This window comes from Martes martes, assembly GCF_963455335.1.
Source record: "Martes martes genome assembly, chromosome: 17".
Taxonomy (NCBI): Eukaryota; Metazoa; Chordata; class Mammalia; order Carnivora; family Mustelidae; genus Martes; species Martes martes.
In genome coordinates this window covers 26930675-26957883 of record NC_137905.1, presented here as the reverse complement: position 1 = coordinate 26957883, position 27209 = coordinate 26930675, and the positions used below count along the sequence as shown (strand labels likewise).

The 27209-nt window shown below is 53.6% G+C and overlaps 2 protein-coding genes across 3 annotated transcripts; one reads left to right on the top strand and one right to left on the bottom strand.

The window, feature by feature from the left end:
* Positions 1-479: 479 nt before the first annotated feature.
* Positions 480-13069, top strand: POLR2C (RNA polymerase II subunit C). The gene is made up of 9 exons (XM_080829464.1): positions 480-736; positions 901-950; positions 3034-3102; positions 3489-3541; positions 10367-10495; positions 10985-11036; positions 11257-11425; positions 11560-11634; positions 12128-13069. Exons 1-9 carry the CDS (start codon positions 651-653, stop codon positions 12270-12272), a joined length of 828 nt encoding a protein of 275 aa, XP_080685590.1. The 5' UTR covers positions 480-650; the 3' UTR covers positions 12273-13069.
* DOK4 (docking protein 4) lies at positions 13027-25921 on the bottom strand. 2 transcript variants are annotated; one of them, XM_080829461.1, is made up of 9 exons: positions 25751-25921; positions 20264-20513; positions 16596-16703; positions 16326-16440; positions 15923-16042; positions 15638-15827; positions 14785-14923; positions 14544-14667; positions 13027-14440 (listed from the first exon to the last, which is right to left on the bottom strand). In XM_080829461.1, exons 2-9 carry the CDS (start codon positions 20327-20329, stop codon positions 14322-14324), a joined length of 981 nt encoding a protein of 326 aa, XP_080685587.1. In that variant the 5' UTR covers positions 20330-20513; positions 25751-25921; the 3' UTR covers positions 13027-14321. The 2 variants fall into 2 exon arrangements, with proteins under 2 accessions (XP_080685587.1, XP_080685588.1); XM_080829462.1 differs by lacking the exon at positions 25751-25921 and adding an exon at positions 21076-21185.
* Between the last annotated feature and the right edge of the window lie 1288 nt (positions 25922-27209).

The window sequence follows — 27209 nt, the reverse complement described above, 5'->3', positions numbered from 1 at the left end:
TTAGTAATCTCTACTGAGCATCCACTGATGAGGGGCACACTGCCGGGCATGCGGAGATGAGCCCCCACCCACCTGCCGCAACCACACAGGTGCTGGTGATGGACTGAAGGGAAAGGCTTTGTATCTTCCTGCAGTTTCAGGAGGGCGTGAGCCAGGCTTTGCTGAAACATACTTACGTTCTTCCGTAAGCGTGCAGATTTACTTCATTTTCTTAAAGGCGTGGTAATATTTTATGTTTCCTATATTTAACCCGCTCTCTGTCAATAGACAATTAGTTTTGTTATCTTTGTTACAGAGTGCTGCAGGGAACGCCCCCGCACGTGTATCTTTGCTTCCAACTGCAGCCGTTTTCGTAGTATGAATTCCTAGAAATGTTATTATTGAGTCGAGGGCGTGCACAGGTTTTGCCAATTCCCACTGCCCCCCTCCCCCGCCCCCTTCCCCCCACCCCCCGGGCTGAACCCGGTGCGCTTAAAAAGCAGGTGGAGGTGTAAAACGTGGGGTCTGAAGCGGCGGCCTCCGGGCGGCAGGAGGCGCTGTGAGCGCGTGTATGCGGAAGCGGCGCGACCCGCGCTGACCCACTTCCGGCGGCGGCGGCGGCCGTGGCGCAGAGCAGCTGAAACTCGGGAGCTGGTGTGTCGTTAGGCACGATGCCGTATGCCAACCAGCCCACCGTGCGGATCACGGAGCTCACCGACGAGAATGTCAAGTTCATCATCGAGAACACGGACCTGGCGTAAGGCCTCTGAGGAAAGAGGCTGGCGGCTGTGGGCCGCGCGGGGGGTCGCCTCCTTCCTGAGCTGGGTCCCCGTGGTGGGGCTTCCGCTTTGGGAACCGTGGGCGCGGGGCATCGGCGTCCAGGATGCGGCGCCTTCATGTCGCTTGGTTTTCATTCCTCAGGGTAGCCAACTCTATACGAAGGGTCTTCATCGCCGAGGTGCCCATAATAGGTAAGTAAAACCGGCCTGTGGTGGCCAGATCCCTCCGCACACCTTGGGGCTCCTGCTCCTAGCGCTTGGTTGGGGGGCGGTGGAGGGTAGCTGGGAGGGGCTCTGAGAAGACAGCAGTGTTGTACCCTTGGCTCAGGGACACTAGGGCCCACTCTTACATTGCTGTGGTTTTCTCTGTAACGTTGGGATATTAGTAGTACTTACAGAGTGATGGCAAGGGTTAAGTGAAGGAATTTCTACTAAATGCCTTGTGTTTAGTGCCCAGTATGTTCCTTTTTACGAGCCCGTTCTTCAGCCGCACTCACGGAACATGTAAGTGCCAGGCAGTGTGCTAGGAACTGGGAATGCAGAGCTAAATAGTGCAGGGTTCTTGCCCTCTTGGAGCGCGTAGTGCAGTTACAGGGCAAAGGCGAATCCACAGATAACAGTACTGCGGGATAGACGTGAATCAGTAAGTAGTTCAGAAGTAGAACCACAGTGCTGTTGCTGTGCCCAGAGGAAGGAGGATCTGCTGTGCTTCCAGCCACCCTGCTCCAGGTGTTTTTCACATTTATAAGTATGTTACAAACACTTCCTGAGTATCCGCTCGGAGTTTGGGTTGGAAAAAGAAGTGTAATTCCTATCTGCTGCACTCCTAAGGAAATAAGCAGGCCAAGTGATTGGTGAACAAGAGAACACTAGTTTCCACCGCTACACATGTCCAGTCACTTAGAGTGCTGGTCCTCCCTCTCCCTAATCCATGTTTCTATGCCTCAGTTTCATCAGAAGTAAAATAAGGGAGTTGTTTTTTGTTTTTTTAAGATTTTATTTATTTGACAGAGCACACAAGCAGGGGGTGCAGCGGGTAGGGAGAGGGAGAAACAGGCTCCCTGAGGAGCAGTGAGCCTGATGCGGGGCTCAGTCCCAGGACCCTGAGATCATGACCTGAGCCAAAGGCAGAGACTTAACCGACTGAGCCACCCAGGCGCCGCCGCCCACCCCCCCACCTCTTGATTTTTGGTTCAGGTCATGAACTTAGGGTTGTGAGATCAAGTCTTGTATCAGGCTCTGAGCTCAGCGTGGAATCTCCTTCTGCCCCTCCCGCACTTGTTCCATCTCTCTCTCAAAAAAATCGTTTAAAAAATATCTGTATATATGACAAGTGTCTTTAGTCTGGACAGTTTTGTGAGGGAGGAGCTTGTAGGGAGGGATTGTTGGTATTTGTATCTTGGAGGTCAAGCAAAGCTTTATAGGAGGCTCAGGATTTTACCTGAAGGGGAGAGGGTCAGGGCATGTGAGATTGGGGGAGGGGGTTGGAGGGAGTAAGGAGGCAGAGTCAGAAATGCTTGGCTCATGGTCCTTTGGCTTGGGTTGGGGAAGCAGTAGAAAGCATAGGACAAAGCAGATTGAGTCCTAACTGGCTGGTCCTCTTCTGACTTCCACTTCTAGTGTCCACGCCCTTTGGTGGCTGGCCATTTGATTTATGAATTTGTCTGAATGCAGGTGTTTATTTGTGAATAAATGAATATGTGCTTAAGTCAAGCGTGTTTGACAGTACAATTCTTACCCTTCTTTTAGTCATTGCTGGTAAGAATTCGTTTGGTACTTAGCGTACTGTGCCCATTAAAGGAATTCTCTAAACATTAGTTGATTGAGTGACAATAAAGTGTTACAATTGGGTAATCTGGTCATTGCATCATAAAATGAGATATGGACCCGAAGTCTGTCTTTGAGATTTTCCCTGTTCTTGGATTTGGTGTTGACATGAATAGCAGACGTAAATGCTTCTCACAGAGATACTCAGTTCAGAGAAACATGTTCCCACTCCCGTGGGTATTTTCTAAGTCAGTATTTTGTGTGGGAAAGAGGCCTCCCCTGCATTAAATCTGCCTGAGTAGGGAAGGGGGGGAGGGTGTTGCATGTGGTTCTTGTTAAAATGCAGATCCCTGCTCCCCACTTGAGCTGCAGAATCAGCCTTTGGCAGCCTGGCCCATGCTTCTGCGATTTAGTAAGCATCAGGTGTTTCTTAAATCTTGAACTACTGCTGTAAGTCTTTAAGTGAATTTGGTGGCTAAACTGTATGTCTTTTTTCTTTATTTCTTAGCCATTGACTGGGTTCAGATTGATGCCAATTCCTCAGTCCTTCACGATGAGTTCATTGCTCACAGACTTGGTGAGTACCGGATTTTGGTTTTGGGTTTTGGTTTTTTTAATATTATTTCTTTTTTTTTTTTTTGAGGTTTTATGTATTTATTTGACAGAGATCACAAGTAGGCAGAGAGGCAGGTGGCGGTGGGAGTGGAGCAGGCTCCCTGCTGAGCAGAGAGCCTGATGTGGGACTCATTCCCAGGACCCTGGGATCATGACCTGAGCCAAAGGCAGAGGCTTAACCCACTGAGGCACCCAGGTGCCCCATAGTGCTGAGTTTTGAAAGGTGAAAGGGAGGGTACTATGCTTGGTATCAGAGGAGGACGCCTCCTCACTCCCAAGGGGATTTCTAGGTTCTCCTTCTCGCTTGGCCATTTGGACTTCTTTAAAGTGCTTCTTTGTTTCTTCCAGGACTAATCCCCCTCACTAGTGACGACATTGTGGACAAGCTGCAGTACTCCCGGGTATGCTGTGTGATTGGGTGAAGGGGGGTGAGGGGCAGGGGGTGGGGGAGTTGAGTTCTGAGAGACATTGTCCTGATCTCTTACGTCTAACTGTTAGAAAGACTGGGGTTGTTGCCCAGACCCTAAGTGGACATGGGTCCCCAAGCGGACATAGATTGGTGGGGTTCCAGGGCATTGGGGAGTCTCTCCATCCAGCCGCACAAGATGGAGTATACCCCAGAATACCCCTTTATACTGAACGGTGGGGACTGCCTTTTCAGACTCTGATATGTTCAGACTCTGCTTTCCAGGGTATGTCTTCCCAGTGACAGGAGCCTGGGAGGCTAAAAGGAGTCAGCAGAGGGTTGGGGGGCTAGGGAGGCATGAGGGTGAGAACAAAGGGAGTGAGAACTGTTCCCCACAATAAGACGTGAGGGACTGGAAGGCTGGTGTCTGTGCCTCTCCCCATAGGTGATGCTTGTTAAACATGGCCCCTTCCTCGAGGGTTGTGTTTGTTCTCTGATGATATGTTACCAGGCGTTGCACTTGGCAGGAGCCGGACAGGATTAGGTTTCCTGCTTCCTTTCTCCAGGGCTGCGTTAGGTAACAGCTTGAGACTCTTCCCTCTTGGTGACTTTGGGTGATCCTGAACCAGTCCATCCTCTAATATTCCCAGGGGCATGTCATTTTTGTGGTAGCTAATATGATACCTTATAAATCTATTTTTTTAAAGAGAAGTTTAAGCACATAGAAGTATGGAGTTTATCTGACGAGAACTCTTGCTCCTGCCAAACAACTTGTCATAGTCTAACATTTTGCACTATTTGCTTCACATCTCCAGATTTTTGTTTGTAAGAAATGAAACATCAGGGGCGCCCGGGTGGCTCAGTTGGTTAAGTATCTGCCTTGGGCTCAGGTCATGATCCTAGGGTCCTGGGATTGAGCCCTGCATCAGGCTCCTTGCTCAACGGGGAGCCTGCTTCTCTTTCTCCTCCCTGTTTTCTATCTGTATCACATTTCTGTTTTTTCTCTCAAATACATAAATCTTTAAAAAATAAGTGGGGGTAGGGAGCGCCTGGGTGGCTCAGTCATTAAGTGTCTGTCTTTAGCTGAGGTCATGATCCCAGGGTCCCGGGATTGAGGCCCGCATCGGGGTCCCTGCTCCCTGGGAACCCTGTTTCTTCCTCTCCCATTCTCCCTGCTTCTGTTCCCTCTCTTTTTGTGTCTCTGTCAATAATTTTTTTTTTTTAAAGAAAAATAAAAAGAAAGAAAGAAGCCTCACAGATATTGGTGGGGATAGTTTTACAACCAGTTAAAGAGCAGTTTGGCAACGTCTTGGGTAAAGATACGCATGCCCCAGGACCTAGCAGTTCCGTCCATTACATTTTTTTCTAGTATTTACTGATCATAGATGGCCTGGATCCCTCTACCCTTTTTTTTGTTTTTTTCTCAAAATCTACAGAAAAGTTAAAAACCTCCAATAATAAACAGCTATTTATTTTTCACCTTTAGTTGCCAATTGCTAATATTTTGCTATGTTAGCTTTATTTTTCTTACCCATTTTTTTTTTTTTTTTTTTTGCTAAACCACTTGAAAGAAAGTTGCAGATCCCATGACACTTCTCCCCTCACTACCTTAGTATGTTTGTCCTCAGAGTAAGGATATTTTCCCACACAGCCACACTGTGATGCCTAGAATATTAGCAATAATTTGTTATACTTGTGCACAGTCCTTATCCAGATTTTCCTAGTTGTCTCCCACATGGGCTTTCTTGATTTTTGTTTGTGGGTTGGTCATTCATCCAAAATTCATGCATGCATTTGGTGGTTAACTTCTTTAGTCTGTTAATCTCAGATTCCTCCCCTTTTGTCAGACATATTTTGTTGAGGTTGTCTACTTTTTCATATTTTTAATTTCCATGACATTTTGGTTTTTTTTCATTTCATATTTTTAAGTTTCAAGGTTTTGTTTTTTATTAACATAAAATGTATTATTTGTTTCAGGGGTACAGCACTCAACATATAACCTACCCTCCCCAATGTCCATCACCCAGCCACCCATCCCTCCCATCCCCCTCCACTCCGGCAACCCTTAGTTTGTTTCCTGAGAGTCTCTTAAGGTCTGTCTCCCCCTCTGGTTTCATCTTGTTTCATTTTTTCCTCTTTCCCTATGATCCTTTGCCTTATTTCTCAAATTCCACATATCAGTGAGATCATATGATAATTGTCCTTCTGTGATTGATTTATTTCACTTAACATAATATCCTTTAGTTCCATCCACATTGTTAAAAATGACAAGATTTTTTTGATGGCTGCAGAATATTCTGTTGTGTATGTACATATATATACACCATATCTTTATCCATTCATCTGTTGGTGGACATCTGGGTACTTTCTATAGTTTGGCTATTGTGGACATTGCTACTATAAACTTTGGGGTGCAGGTGCCCCTTCAGATTACTACATTTTTATCTTTGGGGTAAATACCCTGTAGTGCGATTGCTGAGTCATAGGGTAGCTCTGTTTTGAACTTTTGGAGGAACCTCCATACTGTTTCTCAGAGTGGCTGCACCAGCTTGCATTCCCACCAACAGCGTATGAGGGTTCCCCTTTGTCCACATCCTTGCCAACATATTTCGTTTCCTTGTTAATTTTAGCTGTTCTGACTGTTGTGAGATAGTATGTCACTGTGGTTTTGATTTGTATTTCCATGATGCCGAGTGATGTTGAGCACTTTTTTACGTCTTTTGGCCATTTGGATGTCTTTGCAGAAATGTCCATGTTTTTGCCCATTTCTTGACTGGATTATTTGTTCTTTGGGTGTTGAGTTTGATAAGTTCTTTATAGATTTTTGGATTCTAGCCCTTTATCTGATACGTCATTTGCAAATGTCTTTTCCCATTCTGTCGGTTGTCTTTTGGTTTTGTTGACTTTTTGTCCACAAAAGGAACACTTTTTGTCCACAAAAAAGTGTCCTTTGCTGTGCAAAAGCTTTTTATCTTGATGAAATCCCAGTAGTTCTTTTTTGCCTTCCTTCCCTTTGTCTTTGGTGATGTGTCTAGGAAGAAGTTGCTGCAGCTAAGGTCAAAGAGGTTGCTGTCTGTGTTCTTCTCAAGGATTTTGATGGACTCTTGTCTCACATTGAGGTCTTTCATCCATTTTAAGCTTGTTTTTATGTGTGGTGTAAGGAAATGGTCCAGTTTCATTCTTCTGCATGTGGCTGTCCAATTTTCCCAACACCATTTGTTGAAGGGACTGCCTTTTTTCCATTGGACATTCTTTACTCCTTTGTCGAAGATGAGTTGACCATAGAGTTGAGGGTCCATTTCTGGGCTCTCTAATCTGTTCCATTGATCTATGTGTCTGTTTTTGTGCCACTACCATACTGTCTTGATGATTATAGCTTTGTAATAGAGCTTGAAGTCTGGAATTGTGATGCTGCCAACTTTGGTTTTCTTATTCAGCGTTCCTATAGGTATTTGGGGTCTTTTCTGGTTCCATACAAATTTAAGATTATTTGTTCCATTTCTGTGAAAAAAGTTGTCGGTATGTTGATAGGGATTGCATTAAATGTGTAGATTGCTCTAGGTAGCATAGACCTTTTCACAATATTTGTTCTTTCATTCCATGAGCATGGAACGTTTTTCCATTTCTTTGTGTCTTCCTCAATTCTTTCATGAGTGTTCTACAGTTTTCTGAGTACAGATTCTTTGCCTCTTTGGTTAGGTTTACTCCTAGGTATCTTACAGTTTTGGGTACAGTTGTAAGAGGGATCGATGCCTTAATTTCTCTTCTGTATCGTTGTTGGTATATAGAAATACAACTGATTTCTGTGCATGGATTTTTATATCCTGACACTTTACTGAATTCCTGTATGAGTCCTAGCAGTTTTGGGGTGGAGTCTTTTGGGTTTTCCACATAAAGTGTCATATTTCCAAAGAGTGAGAGTTTGACTTCTTCTTTGCCAATTCAGATGACTTTTCTTTCTTTTTAGTGTCTGAAAGCTGAGGCTAGGACTTCTTGTACTTTGTGTTGAACAGCAGTGATGATAGTGGACATCCCTGCTATGTTCCTGACCTTAGGGGAAAAGCTCTCAGTTCTTCCCCATTGAGAATGATACTTGCTGTGGATTTTTCATAGACGGCTTTGATGGTATTGAGGTATGTACCCTCTATCCCTACACTGTGAAGAGTTTTGATTGAGAAAGGATGCTGTACTTTGTCAAATGCTTTTTCTGCATCTGTAGAAAGTACCATGTGATTTTTGTCCTTTCTTTTATTAATGTATTGTATCACATTGATTTGTGGATGTTTAACCAACCTTGCAGCCCAGGAATAAATCCCACTTGGTTGTGGTCAGTAATCCTTTTAACTTACTGTTGGATTCTATTAGCTACTAGGTTGGTGAGAATTTTTGCATCTGTGTTCATCAGGGGTATTGCTCTGTGATTCTTTTTGGTGGGCTCTTTGGTTTTGGAATCAAGGTAATGCTGGTCTCAAAATGAGTTTGGATGTTTTCCTTCCATTTCTATTTTTTGGAACAGTTTCAGGAGAATAGAAATTAATTCTTCTTTAAATGTTTGGTAGAATTCCCCTGGGGAGCTGTCTGGCCCTGGGCTCTTATTTCTTGGGAGATTTTTGATGACTGCTTTAATCTCCTTACTGGTTATGGGTCTGATCAGGTTTTCTATTTCTTTCTGGTTTGGTTTTGGTAGTTTATATGTCTCCAGGAATGCACCCATTTCTTCCAGATTGTCTAATTTGCTGGCGTATAGGTGCTCATAATGTCCTTATAATTATTTGTATTTCTTTGGTATTGGTTGTGATCTCTCCTCCTTCATTCATGATTTTATTTTTTTTAGTCCTTTCTCTTTTCTTTTTGAGTCTGGCCAGGGGTTTATCAATCTAATTCTTTCAAAGAACCAGCTGATCAGTTTCGCTGATCTGTTCTGTTCTTTTGGTTTCTATTTCATTGATTTCTGCTCTGATCTTTATTATTTCTCTTCTCCTTTTGGGTTTGGGCTTTATTTGCTGTTCATTCTCTAGCTCCTTTAGGTGTAGGGTTAGGTTGTGTACTTGAGACCTTTCTTGTTTCTTGAGAAAGGCTTGTATCGCTATATACTTGTCCTGTCAGGACTGCCTTTGCTGTGTCCCACAGATTTTGAACAGTTGTTTTCATTTTCATTTGTTTCCATGAATTTTTTTCAATTCTTAATTTCCTGGTTGACCCATTTATTCTTTAGTAGGATGCTCTTTAGCCTCCATGTATTTGAGTTTTTTCCAACTTTCCTCTTGTGATGGAGTTCAAGTTTCAAAGCATTATGGTCTGAAAATATGCAGGGAATGATCCTAGTCTTTTGGTACTGGTTGAGATGGGATTTGTGACCCAGGATATGATTTACTCTGGAAAATATTCCATGTGCACTAGAGAAGAATTTGTATTCTGTTGCTTTTGGACGGAATGTTCTGAATATATGTGAGGTCTGTCTGGTGTAGTGTGTCATTTAAAGCCCTTATTTCCTTGTTGATCTTTTGCTTGGATGATCTGTCCGTTTCAATGGGGGGGGGTGTTAAAGTCTTCTACTATTATTACATAATTGTTGATGGGTTTCTTTGATTTTGTTATTAATTGGCTTATATAATTGGCTGCTCCCATATTAGGGGCAAAAATACTTACAATTGTTAGATCTTGTTGGATAGACCTTTAAGAATAAGTATGATATAGTGTCTTTCTTCATCTCTTACTACAGTCTTTGGTTTAAAATCTAATTTGTCTAAGGATTGCCACCCCAGCTTTTTCCCAATGTCCATTAGCATGGTAAATGGTTTTCCAGCCCCTTACTCTAAATCTGGGGGTGTCTTTGGGTCTGAAATGAGTCTCTTGCAGACAGCATATTAATGGATCTTGCCTTTTTTTTTTTTTTTTAATTTTTATACCAAATGTGGAGCTTGAACTTATGACCCTGAAATCGAGAGTCGCGTGCTCCATGGACTGAGGCAGCCGGGTACCCCCTCCATTTCATATTTCTGCTAAAGCTCTAGGTTGGTTGCCTTCCTGCCTCACCTGTGTATGACTGCAGACTATCCAGGTGTGGCCCCTCGTTCTTCCTCCTCATCTCAAAAACATCAGAAGCAGGTTAAAGTTTCCTGCTGGTGTGAGGGGGAGAACAGTTGGCTTAGTTACATTCCAGTAACTCTTCTTGCCTGAAGTTACACTGTAGGTGGTGGTCCCTACGAGAGGAATGGGTTGTTTCCAGCATCAGTTGCTTAAAGAACTGTGGATAATTACTGAAACCAGTGATGGTTACATGGTCGTAGCCTTTCATACTTGCTCTTTTCTTTTGAATCTGTGAAATTTTCCATAATGGAGAGATTTTGTTTTTAAGAAAAGGTAAGTAGTTTAGAACTTGAAATGTACTTTTTTGTGTTGTGCCCTGGATCATTTTATTTAAATGCTGGTGACCTGCTTGAGTCAGTCCATTTAGTTCAGGGGAAGCCCTATGAAGCATGAAAGCATCATTCTCTCAATGCCTTGATTCTCTGTAGAAGAGCACCCCAGGGGCCAGGGTGGGCTGTTAGCACTGTGTCTCCCTGCGGTCGCCTGGCAGCTGGCGGAGGTGGAAGGAGAATGTGGGCATCAGTGGGTATAGGTTGTCTCTAAACTGGGAAGTGCCTGCATTGAGCAGCCCCTGAGAATGTGTACCAGATGGACACAGCTCACCAGAGCCTAGAGCCCATGGACGGCCATTTTATAGATAGAGAAAGGGAAGGAACCAGGTATGAGAAACGGGGAGCTCAGGATTCCCCATCTCTCCATGGACTCCTTCCTGCTTCTCTTCCTCCTTCAGGACTGCACGTGTGAGGAGTTCTGCCCCGAGTGCTCGGTGGAGTTCACCCTCGACGTGCGGTGCAATGAAGACCAAACTCGTCACGTCACGTCTCGAGACCTCATCTCCAACAGCCCCCGGGTCATTCCAGTTAGTGTCTCACCACATCCTCCTTACCCAGCACCTTTGTCCTCCTCCTCTTAGCTCCAAGTGGGCAAGACTTAGGTGGTGTTACAAGATGTGGTTTCCCTTGTGTTACCCTCTGCTTTCCTCTCAGTCTAGGGTCTGAAAAGTACTAATAATTCTGGATACTAGCTAGTGTGGACAGTAGCACTGTTGGGTCTGAAAAGTCTAATAGTTCTGGACACTAGCTAGGGTGGACAGTAGCACTGTTGGGGTCCTGTGTCCCCCAAGGACCCTTCTAAAGGCCATGGTACCTTTTTGACTGAGAAAGTTGTCCCTGTGCCTGGAGATGGGGATCGGAGTCCAGCCCCAGCACCAGTCTAGCCCTAGGAGGCACTTCTCCCCTGCATTCCTAGGCCTCCTGGCCTGGTGTGGCAGGTGCTCGAACATTGTTGCTGGAAGAGGTGATTGGGAAGACGAGCTGCTAACCCCTGGCTCTATTTGGGCTCCCTCTAGGTGACCTCTCGGAACCGAGATAATGACCCCAATGACTACGTGGAACAGGATGGTAAGGGGCTGGAGGGCGTGTGCAAATGTCTACTGACCTGTCATTTTGCAGGCCAGTCGGAGACAGGGACCTGACACAACCTCTCATGGTGCCTGGTCTCCTTGTCAGCTGATCTTGAGCTATTTGTCCAGATTCTGTGGTTTTCCAGTGGCATTCCAGGTCAAAACTCAGGGGACTGTGTCTCTGCTGGCCCTTGGCTGACTTACACCTCTCCCCACAGACATCCTCATTGTCAAGCTGAGGAAAGGCCAGGAGCTAAGACTTCGAGCCTATGCCAAAAAGGGCTTTGGCAAGGAGCATGCCAAGTGGAACCCTACTGCAGGGGTGGCTTTTGAATATGATCCTGACAATGCCCTGCGGCACACGGTGTACCCCAAGCCCGAGGAATGGTAAGTTCTCGTCGGGAGTGAGGGCAGGCCTTTACAGGGGTTGGTGTGGACATGGCTCCGAGGGAGTGGGGTGGGGGCAGCCTCACGGCAGGCAGCATCAGTAGCTGCCCCTGCTGACCTGTTTTTGATCTCAGGCCGAAGAGTGAGTACTCTGAGCTGGATGAAGATGAGTCCCAGGCTCCCTATGACCCCAATGGCAAGCCAGAGAGGTAAGACCCTCATCTGGTACCTGAAGGTGAAGCGTGGAAGAACTTAGGGTTTTGGTGCAGACCCTGAGCTGGGGAGACATCCCGGTGCCCAGGAGCTGAGGCAGGATGGAGAACTGCAGAGCCTGTGCCATGTGCATGTTCCAGGGCAGATCCTCCCCTCATCATTGGGGGATGGAGGAGCCCTCCAGTTAGCCACTCTGACTCTGCTGCTACTGACTCAGTCCTTAGAGAAGGGGACCAGCCCAGAGCGAGAAAGGGACCAGTCTTCTGATGGTGAACAGCAAGCTTTTTGAGGTGGCTTGGCCTTCCTGAAGTCCTCTAGTGTGCAGTAGGACTGCTGTTAGTAAGAGGCTGGAATTCAACTCTGGGCCAAAGCCACGTTCTAGGCTGAAAGGGAGTCAGGACCCAGAAGGGAGAGAGCATGATCCAGGGCTGAAGCTTGGGCTAGCCGGCCTGCCTCGTGGAGGGCTTTTAACCCGACTCTTCCTCTTAGGTTTTACTACAATGTGGAGTCCTGTGGCTCTCTGCGTCCTGAAACTATTGTCCTCTCAGCCCTCTCTGGATTGAAGAAAAAGCTGAGTGACTTACAGACCCAGTTAAGCCACGAGATCCAGAGTGATGTTCTGACCATAAACTAGCGGCAGCTCACCTGTTTCAGCAAGAGGGGTTCTAGACCAGCAGCTGGCTCTCCAGTCTCTCCAGAGATACCTGTAGCCTCTGGGGTGGACAGCTGTTGCTCAGGCTTCTTGGCAAGCCATCAGTAACCGTAGGAAAGTAGCTGAAGGGGGAGGGGTCCCCTCCCAGCTTTGCTCCGTTGCGGACAGATGGCCCTGGGGTGCCACTGGTATGAGTCCAGGCAGGTTTTTACTAGACATTAGCATCCTGGCCCTGCCCCCTGATTGCCAGCAGCACCCCCAGGCCACCCCTTCAACCGGTTTCCTGACATACCTGGGTGGGGTGAGAACTGCAGGGTAAGACTCACCTCTTCAGCCCCTTTCTAAAAGTTCTCACCATTGTACCTTGGTCTTCTGGCGTCAGGACTGAGTGCTGGAGCTATCAGTCCAGCTCCTGGCCCAAGCCAGCCTATAGGCATTTCACTCAAACCCCCAAGTGGCCCAGACTTGAGAACCCTTAGTAAATGGTGTTAAGACTGTGGCTGCCCCCCTCCCCAGATAAACCCTGTATTTCTGCATTTACTGCCAGGGGCCTGATTATTTAAGTTCACAGGCTGTGGAGCAAGGGCCTTAAGGGAGGTCTGGCCTTGACCCCTCAGCCCTAGAGGTAGAATCACCCCAAAGCAATTAATTAGGCCATCTAGAAGGAGAATCCAGGAGAAAACCGGAGACCTGCTACAGAAAGGAAGGGATATTTATTAACAGGAGTTGTCTTTTTAAAAGTTTTTATTTTTGGCAATAAAGAGCACAACATAATCTCCTTCATGCGTCATCGTGCCACTAACTTGAGCCAGCCTGGCCCTGCCTCCCTCTCCCAGGCCTTTGGGTGGTCATTCCCTGGGTCAGGTTTGGAGCCAAGCTGGCTGTGGCCCCCTCCCCGGATCCAGGGCTCTCCAGGAGGGGCCTCTGGCTGGATCGTCCTGCCACAACTTGAATAGTGGTTATTTACAACAGGGTCTGTTCCCACAAATCAGAACCCTAAAGTATTAAAAAACAAAAACCCACACACGCAACCAAAGGTTTGATGGGAATATAAAGATAGCCCTTCTGCAAGGTAGTCAATAAATACCAGCACTAGAAAATCAATTGCTTTAATTGCATTTCAGCAGGGAGCCTCAGCACCATGTGGGGAAGAGGAAGTGGGAAGGGCTCCGTTTCTGAGTGCTTTAGGCTGACCAGAGGGTGGCCAAACTGGGCAGAGGGGCTCCCTCTGCTGGGCCCTCGCCTGCCCTCGGTCAGTGAGAGGGGGCAGCAGGGGTGCTCCCCACAGCAGTCCTGCCTTCCCTGGCCAGCCCTCGGGCAGGGAAGAGCTTGGGACTGGCTGCCCTCCGCCTGGCTGAGGGAACCAGCACCCCTGGCCCTGGGGTATCTTCTGAGCATACTAAGCAGGAAGGAGCCTTGGCAAAAACTACATTTTAAAACCAGATTTTCACCTGAGGTATGAGCCAGATGTCATCTCTCTTTAAAACTCCCAAGTGCAAGGCTGCCGAGTGGCACCATAGAAGCTCTGATCCTTCCTTTGCTGCTCCAGGCCCAGAGGAAGGGAGAAGCCACCTGCTGTTGTAGCTGCTGGGCTGCCTGGGGAGAGCTGGCTACCACCTCAGGCCCTGGCAGCTCCAGCGCGTCCGGGCGGGGGGATGGGGGGTGCTGTCCCACAGAGAACAGGAACAGCTGCCCTCATGTTCAAAAACAGCCTGACCGGGACCTGGTCATGGGATTAAAAAATGTGTAGGTGGGGGGAGATCTCATTAATATAGAATATGTCATAAGCCATATATATTAAAATCATTAACAGTATATAGTCCCACGGTAGCTCCAGCCCCTCGCACATGCTCTGCTGGTGTGGCCAGCCCTGTGCCTTGGTCCAGCCGCACCCCTGGGGGGAGGGAAAGGACAGCTTGCTCCGTTTCTCCAGGCTCTTGGCCAGCAGCCCCCCAAGGCTATCCACAGTAGGCTGCGGGCAGCCCCGCCACAGGGCCCCCCAGCGGTCCTTGCCGTGCACCAGCCCTGCTGTCACTGGGCTGGGGTGTTGGCCTCGCTGCTGTCTCCCTGGCTGGGCTTTGGCTTTAGCAGGATGAATCGGTTGAGGAGGTCTGTTTCTGAGCTGGCCTGGGCTGCCCCATACCCCTCACCTGTGGACACAGAGGCAGGCTCAGGGCTTGGGTGCAGGTCAGTGGGCCCCCATCTTCCGCAGATCCTGGTGGCCAGGGAGCAGGGGGCCCCACGGGGACTCACCGGTATAACTAGAGGCCTCGGCGATATTCTGGGAGCCTGTGATGTGGTGCCAGTAGGCGCTGCGGGGCAGCATGGTGGTGGGCGTGCAGGGGTACGAGTAGTGTTCCGTGCCCTTGTTCAGCAGCTGTGGAGTGGAAAAGGGCGGGTCCCTCCCATTAGTTCTGGGGGCCGTGGCTCCCTCCTAGACGCCCACCCTCCAGCCTCACTGGCACCCCAGACTGGCTGACACCCAGAGCCTCACCCGCACGTTCTTTTCCATCTCTAGCAGGACGCGCTTGTGTTGCTCAGCAATGGCCAGGGTGGCACTATGGACCCGTTGGTAGATCTGTTCCCCTTCCTGGGTCTGAAAGGTGTACAGCCCTTCCCCAGCATCGCACATCCTAGGCACGGGAGAGGCACAGAGGGTGAGGTGTTGGGTACTGGGTTATACACATGTTTGGCCGGGCACTCCGACACCACCCGCTGGCTGCATCCCGTGCCCTCTGGGGAGCAGGTGGGGCTGTCCACACAGCCCCAACCTGCCTGGCGGTTTCTGGGTCCCAGAGGAGCTCAGTGCTTTGTAAGACTCAGCCCACTCGGCCTTCTCTCTCACCCCTCTGGTCTGCGCACCGGCACAGTTTCCTCTATTCCGAGTTTTCTCAAACCATTTTGCAGATGAGGAAACAGGCACACAAGATGGTCAGTAACCGAAGCTGGGTTATACAGAGGATCACACACAATGTAAGTCTGGGCCTGCTGGCTCCAGAGTTCAAGCTCTAGGTTACCCAATCCTCACCATCATTCTACAGAGTGGATAATTTTATGATCCCCTATTTAATAGTGAAGAAACGAAGCCTTGGTCCACACAGACCTCTAAGCACCAGCACCAGCTCTGACTTGAGCGCAAGCAGTTTGACTTTTTGGTAAACAGCTGCACTTGACCTGGCTGGCGTGAGCCTCAATGTCTTCAGCTATAAAATGGGAATCTTAGGTTCCTTTCTGGTTTTCTACGCTGATAAAGAACTAAAGCTCCCAGCACCATGCGTGACAGAGTGAATGGCAGCCAACAACATGACCACAGTGGGTCAGGGCAGGGGGAGGTGAGAGGGTCCTACCGGCCAGCCTCGAAGGTAAAGCGTGTGGCATCCCGGCCATAGCGACGCAGTGAGCAGAGGGGCCACGAGACGAGCTTCACGCGGGGGTTGTGTATGTCCCAGAGGTAGATGTTCTCGTGGGTGATCTGCAGCTTGCACTCGCCATACACATCCAGGTTGGGGCAGGGCAAGAGGAAGACGTTGAAGCGGTCTGGAGTGGGAGAGGAACAGGCCTGGAACCTCCCCAGGGGAGGACTCTCTTCCCTCCCCCTCTCCTCCTGGCCACCTGCCAGCACCAGTCCTCACCTGTCTGCTCACACTGCACTCCTGGGGCCAGGAGGTCTGGCTCTCCCAGACTGATGTCGTTGAGTCGTGAACCCAGACACTCCACGGACAGCGTCTTGTACCATTCCTCTGCCTCCAGCTCTAGAGAAAGTGGTACCTCGTGCCAGACCAGGGTCCCCCAGCAGCCCACCCTATCTGCCTCAGCCTGAAGTACCCCACTGTGCAGGGCAGGGAGGACAAGGCCAGTGGATTCGGCCTGCCTGTTTCACCTTGTCCTGGGGACCTGCTTCCTCCCCTGCTTTACCCCCACACATCATACCAAGCCGGGGCTGGTCCTGCTCTGCTTCCTCCCGGCTGGGCCTCTGGACCATGACTGGCCCGGGGCAGGCTGGATGGATGGAAGCCTGCAGCCCCAGCTCCTCACCTGAGTCGCAGGTGAAGGTACGCGCCGAGTCGTCAGTGAATATGATGGCCACCGCCTGCCTCTTGGTCTCCTTGGGGAGCCTTGTGACACACTTGACGTTGCTGATCTCGGTCACCTGGGACAGCATCCACAAGGGACTAAGGCTGGAGCACCTCCCACTATATCCTCCGCCCCCCAAGTTATGCCACCCCCAGGAGGGTGCTCGCAGACCTCAGGACTCTGCAAATCATCACTGCTTACAGCCTCGGCCAGTTAGGGCCCAAGACCAACCTTGGGGCAGCCTCGGAGGCACACGGACTTCTCATCGGGATACTTCTCCAGCCGCTGGGGCCCCTTGCTGGAGGATTTCCGGAACACCAGCCAGCACCTCCGGTAGATCTGTGAGGCGAGATGGCAAGGGGATCAGGGCTCCTGGGACGCCTCCCACCCAACATGACCCTGAAATTACCCTTGCCTACCACAGGGGGCAGTGCTACCCAGCCTTCCCCAGAGACCCACCCAGGAGAAAACCCGGGGAAGGCAAACACCACCGGCAATGACGCCCCCTCCTCAAATTGAGAAAACGGGTTTGTTTCTTCGCTGGCTCTGAAAGGGTGCTCCCCAAAGGGTGCACTGAATCACCATGTACTGTGCGTTCGGCTCTAAGCTTAATATAAACAGCCAACCAACACATACTGAATGCTTCCCATTTGTACTTCTTAGCGCTCCTCACAGTTAACCTCAGGTCCATCTTGAGGTTGGTTTATCATCTGCCCTTCACAGAAGGGGCAACTGAGGCACCAAAAAGTTAAGTCCCAGCTGATACAATGGTGGGACCGGTATCTTAAAAAGGCTGTCTAGGCCCAGAGCTGATACTCGGAGCCCACGAAATAAACGTTCTGTCAAGGGCTCAGCTGTGCCAGCCACAACGGAGGAGTGTCCTAGGGGCAGGGATAGACCCTTGCTGGAGCTTGTGGGCTGCACATCGCCCCAGCCCTTGTTCTCGGAGCCAGCGGAGGGCTCTGGATGGGCATCATACCTGCCCCTTGAATCTCTGGCTGCCCCTTCTTCGTTCTGACGCCCTGGAGTGTGGGGGGCCAAGGATTCGTTCCCTGTTCCAGCTGGGACACCAGAGGCTCTCAGAGGTAAAGGGGCAGAGCCAAGAACCTGGGGTTACCCCAGAGCACAGTGCCTCTCCAGGCAAGTTACCCTCCTGTCCAACCACTGCCAATGACCCTGTGCCTAAAGCCACCTACATTTCCTGTAGCTTTACATACTCCTCCAGACACAAGGAGCCAGGGCACAGGGAGCTGACCACACTCCAGGGCTATGGGGCAAACTGCTTGTCAAACCCCATGAGGGTTGGCCTAGCCACCGGCCCAGGCTGCTGGCTCTTCCTTCCCGGCCCCCTCCTCCATCCCAGGCGCTCTTCCAGCCCAGAGTCTGGCTGGGATGCACCCACTCCACCAGCAAGCTCTCCAGAAGCCTGGCAGAGCCCACTAGCAAGGAATCTCTGGTTCACTCTCCCACTGGCAAACTGTAGGGAGCCTGAGGGCTGCCAGAGCAGAGTGGAGGAAGCAAGGGGGCCACAGCCCCAAGCCCACAGCCCCTCCACGCTCTGCTCTGCCATGTGGGCACCAGGTCCTGGACAGGCAGGACCCCAGGCTTGGTGGGCCTAGGTGGCCCCCGTGCCAAGAAGCCACTCAGAACCAGGCCATTAATGGCTCCTATCTGGGACTATAGGAGGCATCTTTGTCCCCTGGCTCCAGCCCTGGCCTGTCCACCCAAACCGCAGCTGCCTCAGCTCTCTGCTGGGAAGCTCCTTTAGGACAGAGGCTGTATTCTAGTCTCAGAATCTTCCCTCCCACCCTGGCAATCTTGCTAGCACAGCTCTGCTGAACAAGTGAGTGACCATACGAGGAGCTCATGAATGAATGGATGGAGAAGTGAATGAAGGCAGCCCACCCAGATATGCCAGCTTGGGCTCCATGCAGCCTGCAGCGTTGGGGCAGAAGGCCCAGGGGCCTGAGCACCCTGGTTGCTTGGTTACACACACACACACACACACGCACACGCACACGCATACGCACACGCATGCACAGCCCCAGGGAGCCACTGTGCTCAAGAGCCCTCCTTCCCCTCTTCTCCTGGTCTTTGATCAGCACTTCAGAACCAAAAACACTCCGCCACAGCTCTGCCAGAGGAAGGCCCTGGCGGGAAGAAGGGTCTGCTCGCCGGCTCTTTCCGCCCCTCCCAGCTCACCTTTGGGAGCTGAGACAAGGGCCGCCCTGGGACAAGAATGGGTAGGGGGCTGAGCCCTTCACATCAGGCCTGCAGGGGGGAGCTGAATCCCCCCAGGCAGAGGGAAACCCAAACTCAGCCTTGCCAGCCACACCCTGGCTCCCAGCCCCTCCTCTGGCTGTGCCCACCTGTAGGCCACTTGGTTCCCAGGTCTCCTCCTGGAACAGGTCTGATACTGAGCCCAAGTGGCTGCCTCAAGGGGCTTCCCTTTCTGGTAAGCTCTGCCTATACAGGGCCTTGGCCCAGGTGGCCCCTGGGCCCACAGGAAGGAGGAGCCATCCTAGAAGCTGGGCCCCTATTCCCTTGGCCCCCCACCTCAGCTTTCAGCTCCCCTCCTTGTTCTGTGCTCCAAGTGGGCTCCATCCCTTTCTCAGCACAACAGCAGGGTGGGTGATGGCCATCAGGGCCCCATGTCCTGGGCTGGAACCCAGGCTGGGACACAAATTCAAATCCAGATAAGCCTCCTCACAGGACCGCAGCTCAGCCACTGCACTCGGCCAGGTCAGAACACACCCCATAGCCACCCCCTCCCTAGGGCCACAGAAGGGGAGGACCGGCAAGAACCATCCCTCTACAAGGCTAGTCGTGTTCCGTCTGCGATCCAGGCAGGGAAGCCCTATCAGAGCCCTATTCCTCCCCCACCCCACTCAGGCTGAGCCAGGAAGCCTTGAGCAGTCTGATCCCACCCCACCCCCACCGGGGCAATGGGGGAGGGGAGGAAGAAAGAGACAGGAGACCCGGAAAAACAGACTTGGGCCACCGATTTCAGGAGGTTACCTTCCTACTGGGGAGGGTGCGGCTACCAGGTCCCCTCACTGGAGGTGGGGGAGGGTCAGCAGGGGAATAGAGGCAGCTCTAGGACAACCTCACCAAGATCATTATGTTGGTCCCAGGAGGCCCTCCTCAGGCCCTCTGGGGAGGAGGGGGGAGGCCAGCCTCACCGGGATCCCGGTAAGGTGTGTCTGAGGTCTCATCCCCACAGACCCTCCGAGCCCCCAGCTCCGGGCCAAGCGCCCCAAGAGCGAGCAAGGAGTCACTGCCAACAACTCGGAGAAAAGCAGCCTGTCCCAGAGCCACAGGCCATCCTGCCCTCAGTTCCCATTCATAAACCACATAAATACCAGCTTCCGAACCTCTGTGCCCTCCCACCCCTGCCCTGCCCCACCGCCGACCACTCTCCGCTCCAAACACTTCTTTTGAACAGTGAAAGCAATAACTAAGATAAATGCGCAAGGGCCCGCACACAGAAAGCCCCGGGCAGCTGGGGGAGACGAGGGACTTAAAAGAAAAGAGGCCAGGAGAGGGGAAGGGAGAGGTGGGGAAGCGAGGCGGCGGCGGCGGCCCGCGGGCGGCCAGGGTAAGTACGAGGTGGGTCTCGGGCTCCGACGCGGCACCGCAGCGCCCGCCGCTCCCGCCGCCGCCGGCCGAGCCCCAACTTCAACAATGGCCGGGGAGCCGCCTGCCCGTCGGCGGCCACCGCTGACCCGGCTGCTGGGACGCCGGCCAGGCCGGCTGGGGCGGGGGCGCCGGCGGCACATGCGGGGCGGCCGCCGGCCAGAAGCCTCGAAACCACAAGTGCGCGACGCCGGCCCCGCGGACACCCCCGTCCCCCACCCCGCCCCCCGGACTCCGGCCAGGCCCCCCGCCCCGCGGCTCACCCCCAGCTTCCTGCTCTTCATCTTCACGTAGCCTTGCTTGACGATGTCGTTGAAATTGGTCGCCATGGTTGCCCCCCCCCGACCTGGGGCTCCGGGGCGCCGTGCGGGCGCGGGGAGGGCTGCCCAGGTGGCCGGGGGTTCCGGCTCCTCCGATCACCTGTTCCCGACGCTCCGTCGGGGGGGCCGCGCCGGCCGCTCCTCACCTCGCCCGCCTCAGCATTGTTCTAGCAGCTCCTCTGCCCGGCGCCTGCTGGAAATGAAAATGACAGGGAGATTAGACAGTGACATCTTTCTCTTCCCCTGGCTGTCTCGCTCTTTTTCCCTTCCTCTTCCCACACTCCTCCCTCCCTCCCTCCACCCGCCCTCCTTCCTTCCCTTCCCTCCCCACCCCGGGACGGCAGAACCATTCAGGAAAACCGAGGTGGAGGCAAGCTGCGAGGAAAATGGTCCAGCCCAGTCCCCTCCCTCACGGCTGGGACTGGCGGTTAACCCCTTCCTGGGAGGAGTGGCGCTGGCTCCCGCTGTGGAGCTGGGGACAGAGGGAGGTGGCTTGGGAGCTGCAGTCCCGTCCCATCTCCCGTTACAACTCTGGAGTGGACTTTGGGTGAGGGGCCCAGGGCCTGGCCCCCTCCTATGCTCAGGAACCTCACAGGAGAGTCTTCCAAGAGAGGGGAGGCAGGGGTTCCCAGGAGATGGCAGAGTCTGGGATCCGAGTGAACCCCACACTCCTTGGAGTTCCTTCAGGACAATTTGCTAGGTCAGGCTCGGCAGACCCCCTCCCCGCAGTCCCTCTGCCCCACCCCACTCTATACCTGGTTCTCTCCAGCCCCAGGCAGGCTGCGAATCAAGCCCACTCAGGCTCTCCTCCCGGCCCCTGGAACTCTACAGCAGCTCCGCTGGGTGCTGCTTCCTGGGTGGGAGGGCAGAGTCCGGCGGGGCGGGCCCCCAGATAAGCCTGAGGAATGTGCTGGGCCGGCTGGAGGTGGCCACTGTGGAGGCAGTCACCTCGGCCCAGCCCTGTGCTAGGAAAACCGGCTGGTCTGCGCAGGGCATGGGGAATGCAGCGCCCCTCGTTCTGGGCATGGGCAGGGGTTAATTACAGAGAGAACAGGCAGTCATCTGGCTCTGGGGACTGCCTCTGGGGCTGAGGACACAGCCAGAGAGCCAGGAGGAGCACCAAGGGGAAGTCAATACGGAGTGGGGGGGGGGGCGGGGAACGGGGATGCCAGCAGGGCCGCTCAGAAGTGGGCAGATAAACATATAGCTGGGACTCAGACAAGGGGAGGCAGGGGTTTCTCAGTAATGACGCAGCCCAACACACCCATTCTACAGATGGGGAAAAGAAAATTCCCCAGAAAGGATAAGCAGCATGGCTAAGGTCACACCGCAAGTCTAGGGCGCAGCCAACAATGAATGAGAAGTTTCAGAGCAGGTGATGGATGAAGGCAGGCCCAGGGTGGCGAGAAGGTCCGTGGCCATCTCCAGCTGCCTACCGGCACCGAAACCCTCTCTGCCACCCAGACACAGCAGCAGGGCCAGGCCAGCACCACGCCCCTCCCCCCACTGCCACCTCCCCACACACCGTGTCTCCGGGATTGCTAGGTGGGAACGGAGCAGCATTTCTGGGGTCAGCTGGGCATCTGTGCTACCAGGATGAAGCCCTGGGGCTGGCATGCTGCTGGATCTGCCAGCAACTCGGCATTAATTACTCTCTGGGAGGACTGTCTGTGGAGTCCCTAACAAGGAACAGATGGGCCTACGCCAGTGGGCACACACAAACAAGGGGAGGGGTAGAGAGGGGACTGCTCCCCTAGCCTATTTGCACCTGACAGCCTCCTCCGCACACCCTCAGCTGCCTCCCTGCCCACTCACTCCCTCTCAAGACCCTCCCAGATGGGACACCCAAGGGCTCTGCTCGCCTAGGGTCCCCTCCCCAGCACTGACCCCAAACAGCCCTGCCACACCTGGGCTCTGGCCAGCAAGGACTGGTAAGTTCTCCCAGCTCCTCTGCTACTGCCTGCCCGTGGGGCTGCCTTGCCCCCACGGCCAGGACCAGCTCCCTAAAATTCCTCTCCAAGATGACAGCAGGCTGGCCACTGGCCACAAGGCCTCTGAGTCCACTCAAGGCAGTCTGGGGAGTGGCACAGTCAGGAATGTGAATCTAGTGGCCTGGCAGTTCTGGCACCCACTTTGCTTCTCTGTGCCTCAGTTTCCCCATCAGTAAAAAAAATGAGAATAAATCCACCTACTTTAAAAGAGGAAATAAATCCATGGGCACCTGTCTGCCCACTTGGGACCCAGAGCTTCTGCCTTTAAAACTAAGGCTATTTTTATTTCGAAGGCTGTGAAACCGCCAAAACCAAACCCTCCACCTGCCTGGCACAGGCCTCTTGTCAGGGCTCCACCAACCGGCTACCTGCCCAGGCGGCTGTGAGGCCACGCTCTCAGGAGCACCACTGCCGTGTCTGTCCATGCACAGGCCCATTCCCCAAGCCCTAGAGTCAGCCCTGCAGAAATAAACCAGCAAAAGAGCAAAATTCCACGGGAAGCCTGGGTGGCAAAGGGCTTGGCAGCTCACCTGGCCGCACTCAGTCCCTAGTGGAGTTTGCAAGACCAAGACCCAGCTCGGGACCCATGGTGGTACAGCAAAGGGGAGGGGGGAAAGGCCAATAGGTGGACCCACAAATTTGACAGGCAGTGGGATCAGAACCCAGCACACACACATCCCCCTGAGGGACTGCACCATGTGAAGCTGGAGAGGGGGTGCCCGCAGGGCCTGTGCAGGCCCACGGGGGCATCAAGGAGTGTAGCACTGTTGCTGGGAAGGCCAGGAACAAGGCTGAGGCCACTTTCCCCATCACTGGTGAGCAGTACCACCTGCTCTGCCTCTCACGAGCCCACCTGCAGCTCGGAAGAATGCCCCACTCATTCGAGGCCAGAGGTCTCAGGCCTGGAAGCTCCACTCTCAACACCCAGAAAAGCTAAGCAGAGTACCCAGCAGCCCCCCCAGTCCTGCAGGAGGGGAGCAGGGTCTCCCCATTCCCCCTTCCCAGCTTGGCATCAACATGACCACTCAACCAGAGACAGGACCCACCCCGAGCCGGGCCACCAAGGGCTCCTGTCCAGAGAAAGCCAGACTCCAAGGCCCTTTCCTCAGGTCTCCCCAGGAAGGGCAGGAGTCCTGGGGGGCAGGGGCAGGGAGACTCCCCGGTGCCCAGCAGAGCTGCGGGACAGGGCGCCCCCTGCCCACCTGCCCTCCTAGGGCAGCGGCTCTAAGCACTCCCTCCCCGCACCTGGATTCTGCCTGGAGGCTTTGGCTCCAGAACAGACGCTACTTGCTGCTGGTGGCAGCCAATGGCTGAGCAGGAGAGGCTGCCTGCCTGGCTGGGCCTCCCCTCCCCATGCCAGATAGGATCTTATCAGGGCTTCAGGGACAGCCCTACCTGGACACGCTGTCGTCTAGCTGTCTCACCCCCCGGCAAAGATCCTATCGGCAGGATTCTCTCAGGCACCAGGGACATCTCCCATCACCTGTACTCAGGTCCCCTCTGCCCTGGTATGTTTGTCAGCAGGAACCAGGAGAGGATTCTCCCCTCCCATCCTCCGCCTCCACCCCTGGAAACCCCTCATGGGGAACCACCAACTCAAACAATACAGGTCTTACCCAAGGTGGGTGGCAAAGACAGACCTGGACGAGAGGAACAGAGGGAGGAGGGAACATCGGAACAGCCATGGCGTCCTGGCCCTTAGGTTGGGAAAGTGATGCTACGCTGGCACACACCACCACTCTGCTCTCTCCTGGTCCCTCACCCAGCCCTCTGGCCACATCTCCCTGCTGCTCACGTGCATGGCCTCCTTCTATCTGTTCCTCAAGAAGCCTAAATCCTCCCCACATGGGACCCCCGCAGTTGCTGTTCCACGCCTACGACACTGTTCCCTCAGATGGTCCAAGGTTCATTCCACCACCTCATTCAGGTCTCAGCTCAAATGTCACCTCCTCGCAGAGGGCTTCCCTGACCAACCTGGCCAAAGAAGCCTGCCAGTCAGTCTCCATCCAGTTTCACTGTCTTCCATCACACACATCACTACAGAATTGTCTTGTTCCTTCATCTATTCCTTTGCTACTTGGCTGCTCTCGGTCTCCTAGAACACTCTAGAACATCAGTGCCTTGTCAGTCTAGTTATACGTAGCTCCATCCCAGTGCAGACTGGTGCCTAGTGCAGAGTAGGTGCTCAGTAACTGGGGCCTGAAAGCTAATTTTCTCCAGGATTTGTCCTTCTCATCCTTCCTCCCGCCACCACCCATATCCACCTGGCAGGACCCAGCTCAACTTCCAGAGGCGTGTCAGTAGCTATGGGCTCCCACTTCGCTGGGTCCCACGGCTTTCACAGGGCTGTCAAGGCCAGCAAGCTCTTGTTCCCAGAAAAACAGCCAGACCCCGGACCCAGTTCAGTTCAAAGCTGCCTCGGGGGACAGAACACTGCTGACACTGTGTCCAGGCCTGGCCAGGCTGCCCCACTTTGGTCAGGGATATAGGGTGCCCTGCCCAGGAAGGGAGAGCTAAAAGTAACCAGCACCCAAGCACAGAGAGGCAAGCAACTGGGTGGGAGGGGGCACAGCTCCTGACAACCCACCCCTGAAGGGGAGCAGAAATGACCTGTGCTTGAGACCCAGCTCTGCTGCAAGGGGCAAGAAAAGAATCTGCATTAAACAAGACCAGCCTCTAACCACTGCCATGAATCCTGCTGGGCCTCTCACTGCCCTTGACCTGCAGACCCCTAAAGCCCACGCTCCATGCAAGTATCCCGGTAACTACCCGGCCCCCACAGCTTGGGGCTGGCCGGCTCAGAGGCCCTGCTCTGCCCACATCACCCAGGTGCTCAGCCTCTGCTCACCCCTCTTTGCAGTGACAGAAAGCATTTCACTGGAAGCAGGGCCTTGGGGACTCCGAGGGAGAAGGCTGACTGTCCCCCAGGGCCAGGGGAGGAAGGGTCAAGGAAAGGAGGGGAGCTGGCCATGAGCTTCAAGCTGGAGGATAGCAACCATTTGCAGGTGGGGGTGGGCAGTGGGCAGCTGGGGTAGGGAAGTCTCTTGGAGTTTGGGGGAGCTGAGAGACAGCAGGCCATGGGGAGCAGGAAAGTGGGGAGGATGGGAGCTGGGATATGCCCCGTGGGGACGGCAGGCCCAGAGCAGCGAGCACAGGAGCCTGGGCTTCTCCGAAGGCGAGTGTGGGGCAGGGGAGAGGGCAGGCCCTGACCGGGGCTCCCCTGGAGAAGAGAGCTGGGGTAGGTGGAGCTCGGGGAGAGTTTCAGGGGCCCGGGGGATCCAGGGGAGGGATTTTGCGGGCGGGTCCCTGAGGGCCCCTCCGCCGACCGAGTAGGTAGGTCCCCTGGGCTTGCAGAGTTCCCAAGCTGGGGTCGCCTGAGGTTCTCGTGGGCTCGGGCTCGGCCTAAGGCCCCCTCCCCGCCTCACGCCCCCCAAGTTACCTGGGCGCCAAGGCCCGGGTTCGGGGCGCTTGCTCGGCGGGCGGCGGGCCAGGCTCATGCCCGCGTCACGGCGCGGCCGGCGGGGGCAGCGGGGCGGTGGCTTCGCCGGGCTCCGGGTGGGGAGCGCGAGGGAGGCGCGGCCGCCGGTCTTGGCTCCCGCGGAGACTCGACTGCGTGGCCCCGGCCGCCCGAGTCCCGCCCCACCCCGCCGCCCCGAGGCCCGCCCCCGCCGTATTCCTCCGAGCCGCGGGACACCCGCTACCGACCCCGCCCCCCCAGCTCGCCCTCCGTAACCCGCCCAGGCCCACCGCCCCTCCCTGGATCCCCAATCCCAGCCTCCTATCGCCTCCCCGCTCTGAGAGCTGAACCCTAGAACAGCTCCCAGCCCCCAAATCTCAACCCCCAATCCCTTCAGGAATCGCGCGCGCGCGCACACACCCATTGCTCCCCTATCCCCGATAGGTCTCCCAGGTTCCTCCAAGCCCAACCTCCCCTCAACCTCCTCAGCGGTCCCCCCAACCCTCCACACACACACTCGGGGAGCCGCAACAGCACCTCTGCCCCCAAGGTCTGTTCCTCTAGCAGTCTGCTAGCCTCTGCCTCCCCTGGCCTCCGTTCTACCCTCAAAACAGCCAGTACCCCCAATCTCAGTCCCCCTGAGACTTTGGCCTTAAGTCCAAACCCCATTCCTCGCTGTCACCCCCCAGCACACGCACTCACCTCCTGCCCCTCAGGCCTGTTGGGCGGGTGACCTGTGGCTGGCCCGCCGGAGTCTCAAACCACAGGCCTCCTCAGCTGGGCCGGGCAGGGATGAGGACCTGGGGAACTTCCTGGGGCCGGAAGGTCTCACCCCTCTGGTTTTCGCGTCCGTACCCCGGTGCACCAGTGGTTCTCAAAGTGTGCTCCCCGGGGCCAGAATGCTCATCACCAGCATCACTCTGAAGCTTATTAGATACGCAAACCTCTGTCCCCCCCCCTTAAATCAGAATCTCTGGGAGTAGCACCCAGAACTCTGTTTTCTCAAGCTCCTAGATGATTCTGCCACACACTAGCCACCGCTTTAGACCAAATATACAAAACAAAACAAAAGGGCAAAACCTCCCCTGTCCCCTCCCTCCTCGGAGCTTTGTACCATCACTTTGTGGTATTGCTCAATACACCTAGCTTTGCTGCCCCCCAAAAACCAAAAAACAACAAAACAAAACCCAGAAAAAAAGACAACAACGAAACGAAAGGCCGCACCTGGACAACAGAAACCCTGAGAGATGAAAACACCTCCAAGTCCAAGCCTTGTTCAGGTGTCCTCAGAGAGACAGGCCTAAGGCATGGAAGCGCCAAGAACCATCTCGTCACTCACCCATGGCGTCCATGCCCCTGCCCCCCAGACACAGGGCCTCAGCCTCCCCCAGGCTTCCCCGGGGAGCTTTTTAGGGGGCTGCTTCCATTTCCCTGGATAGTC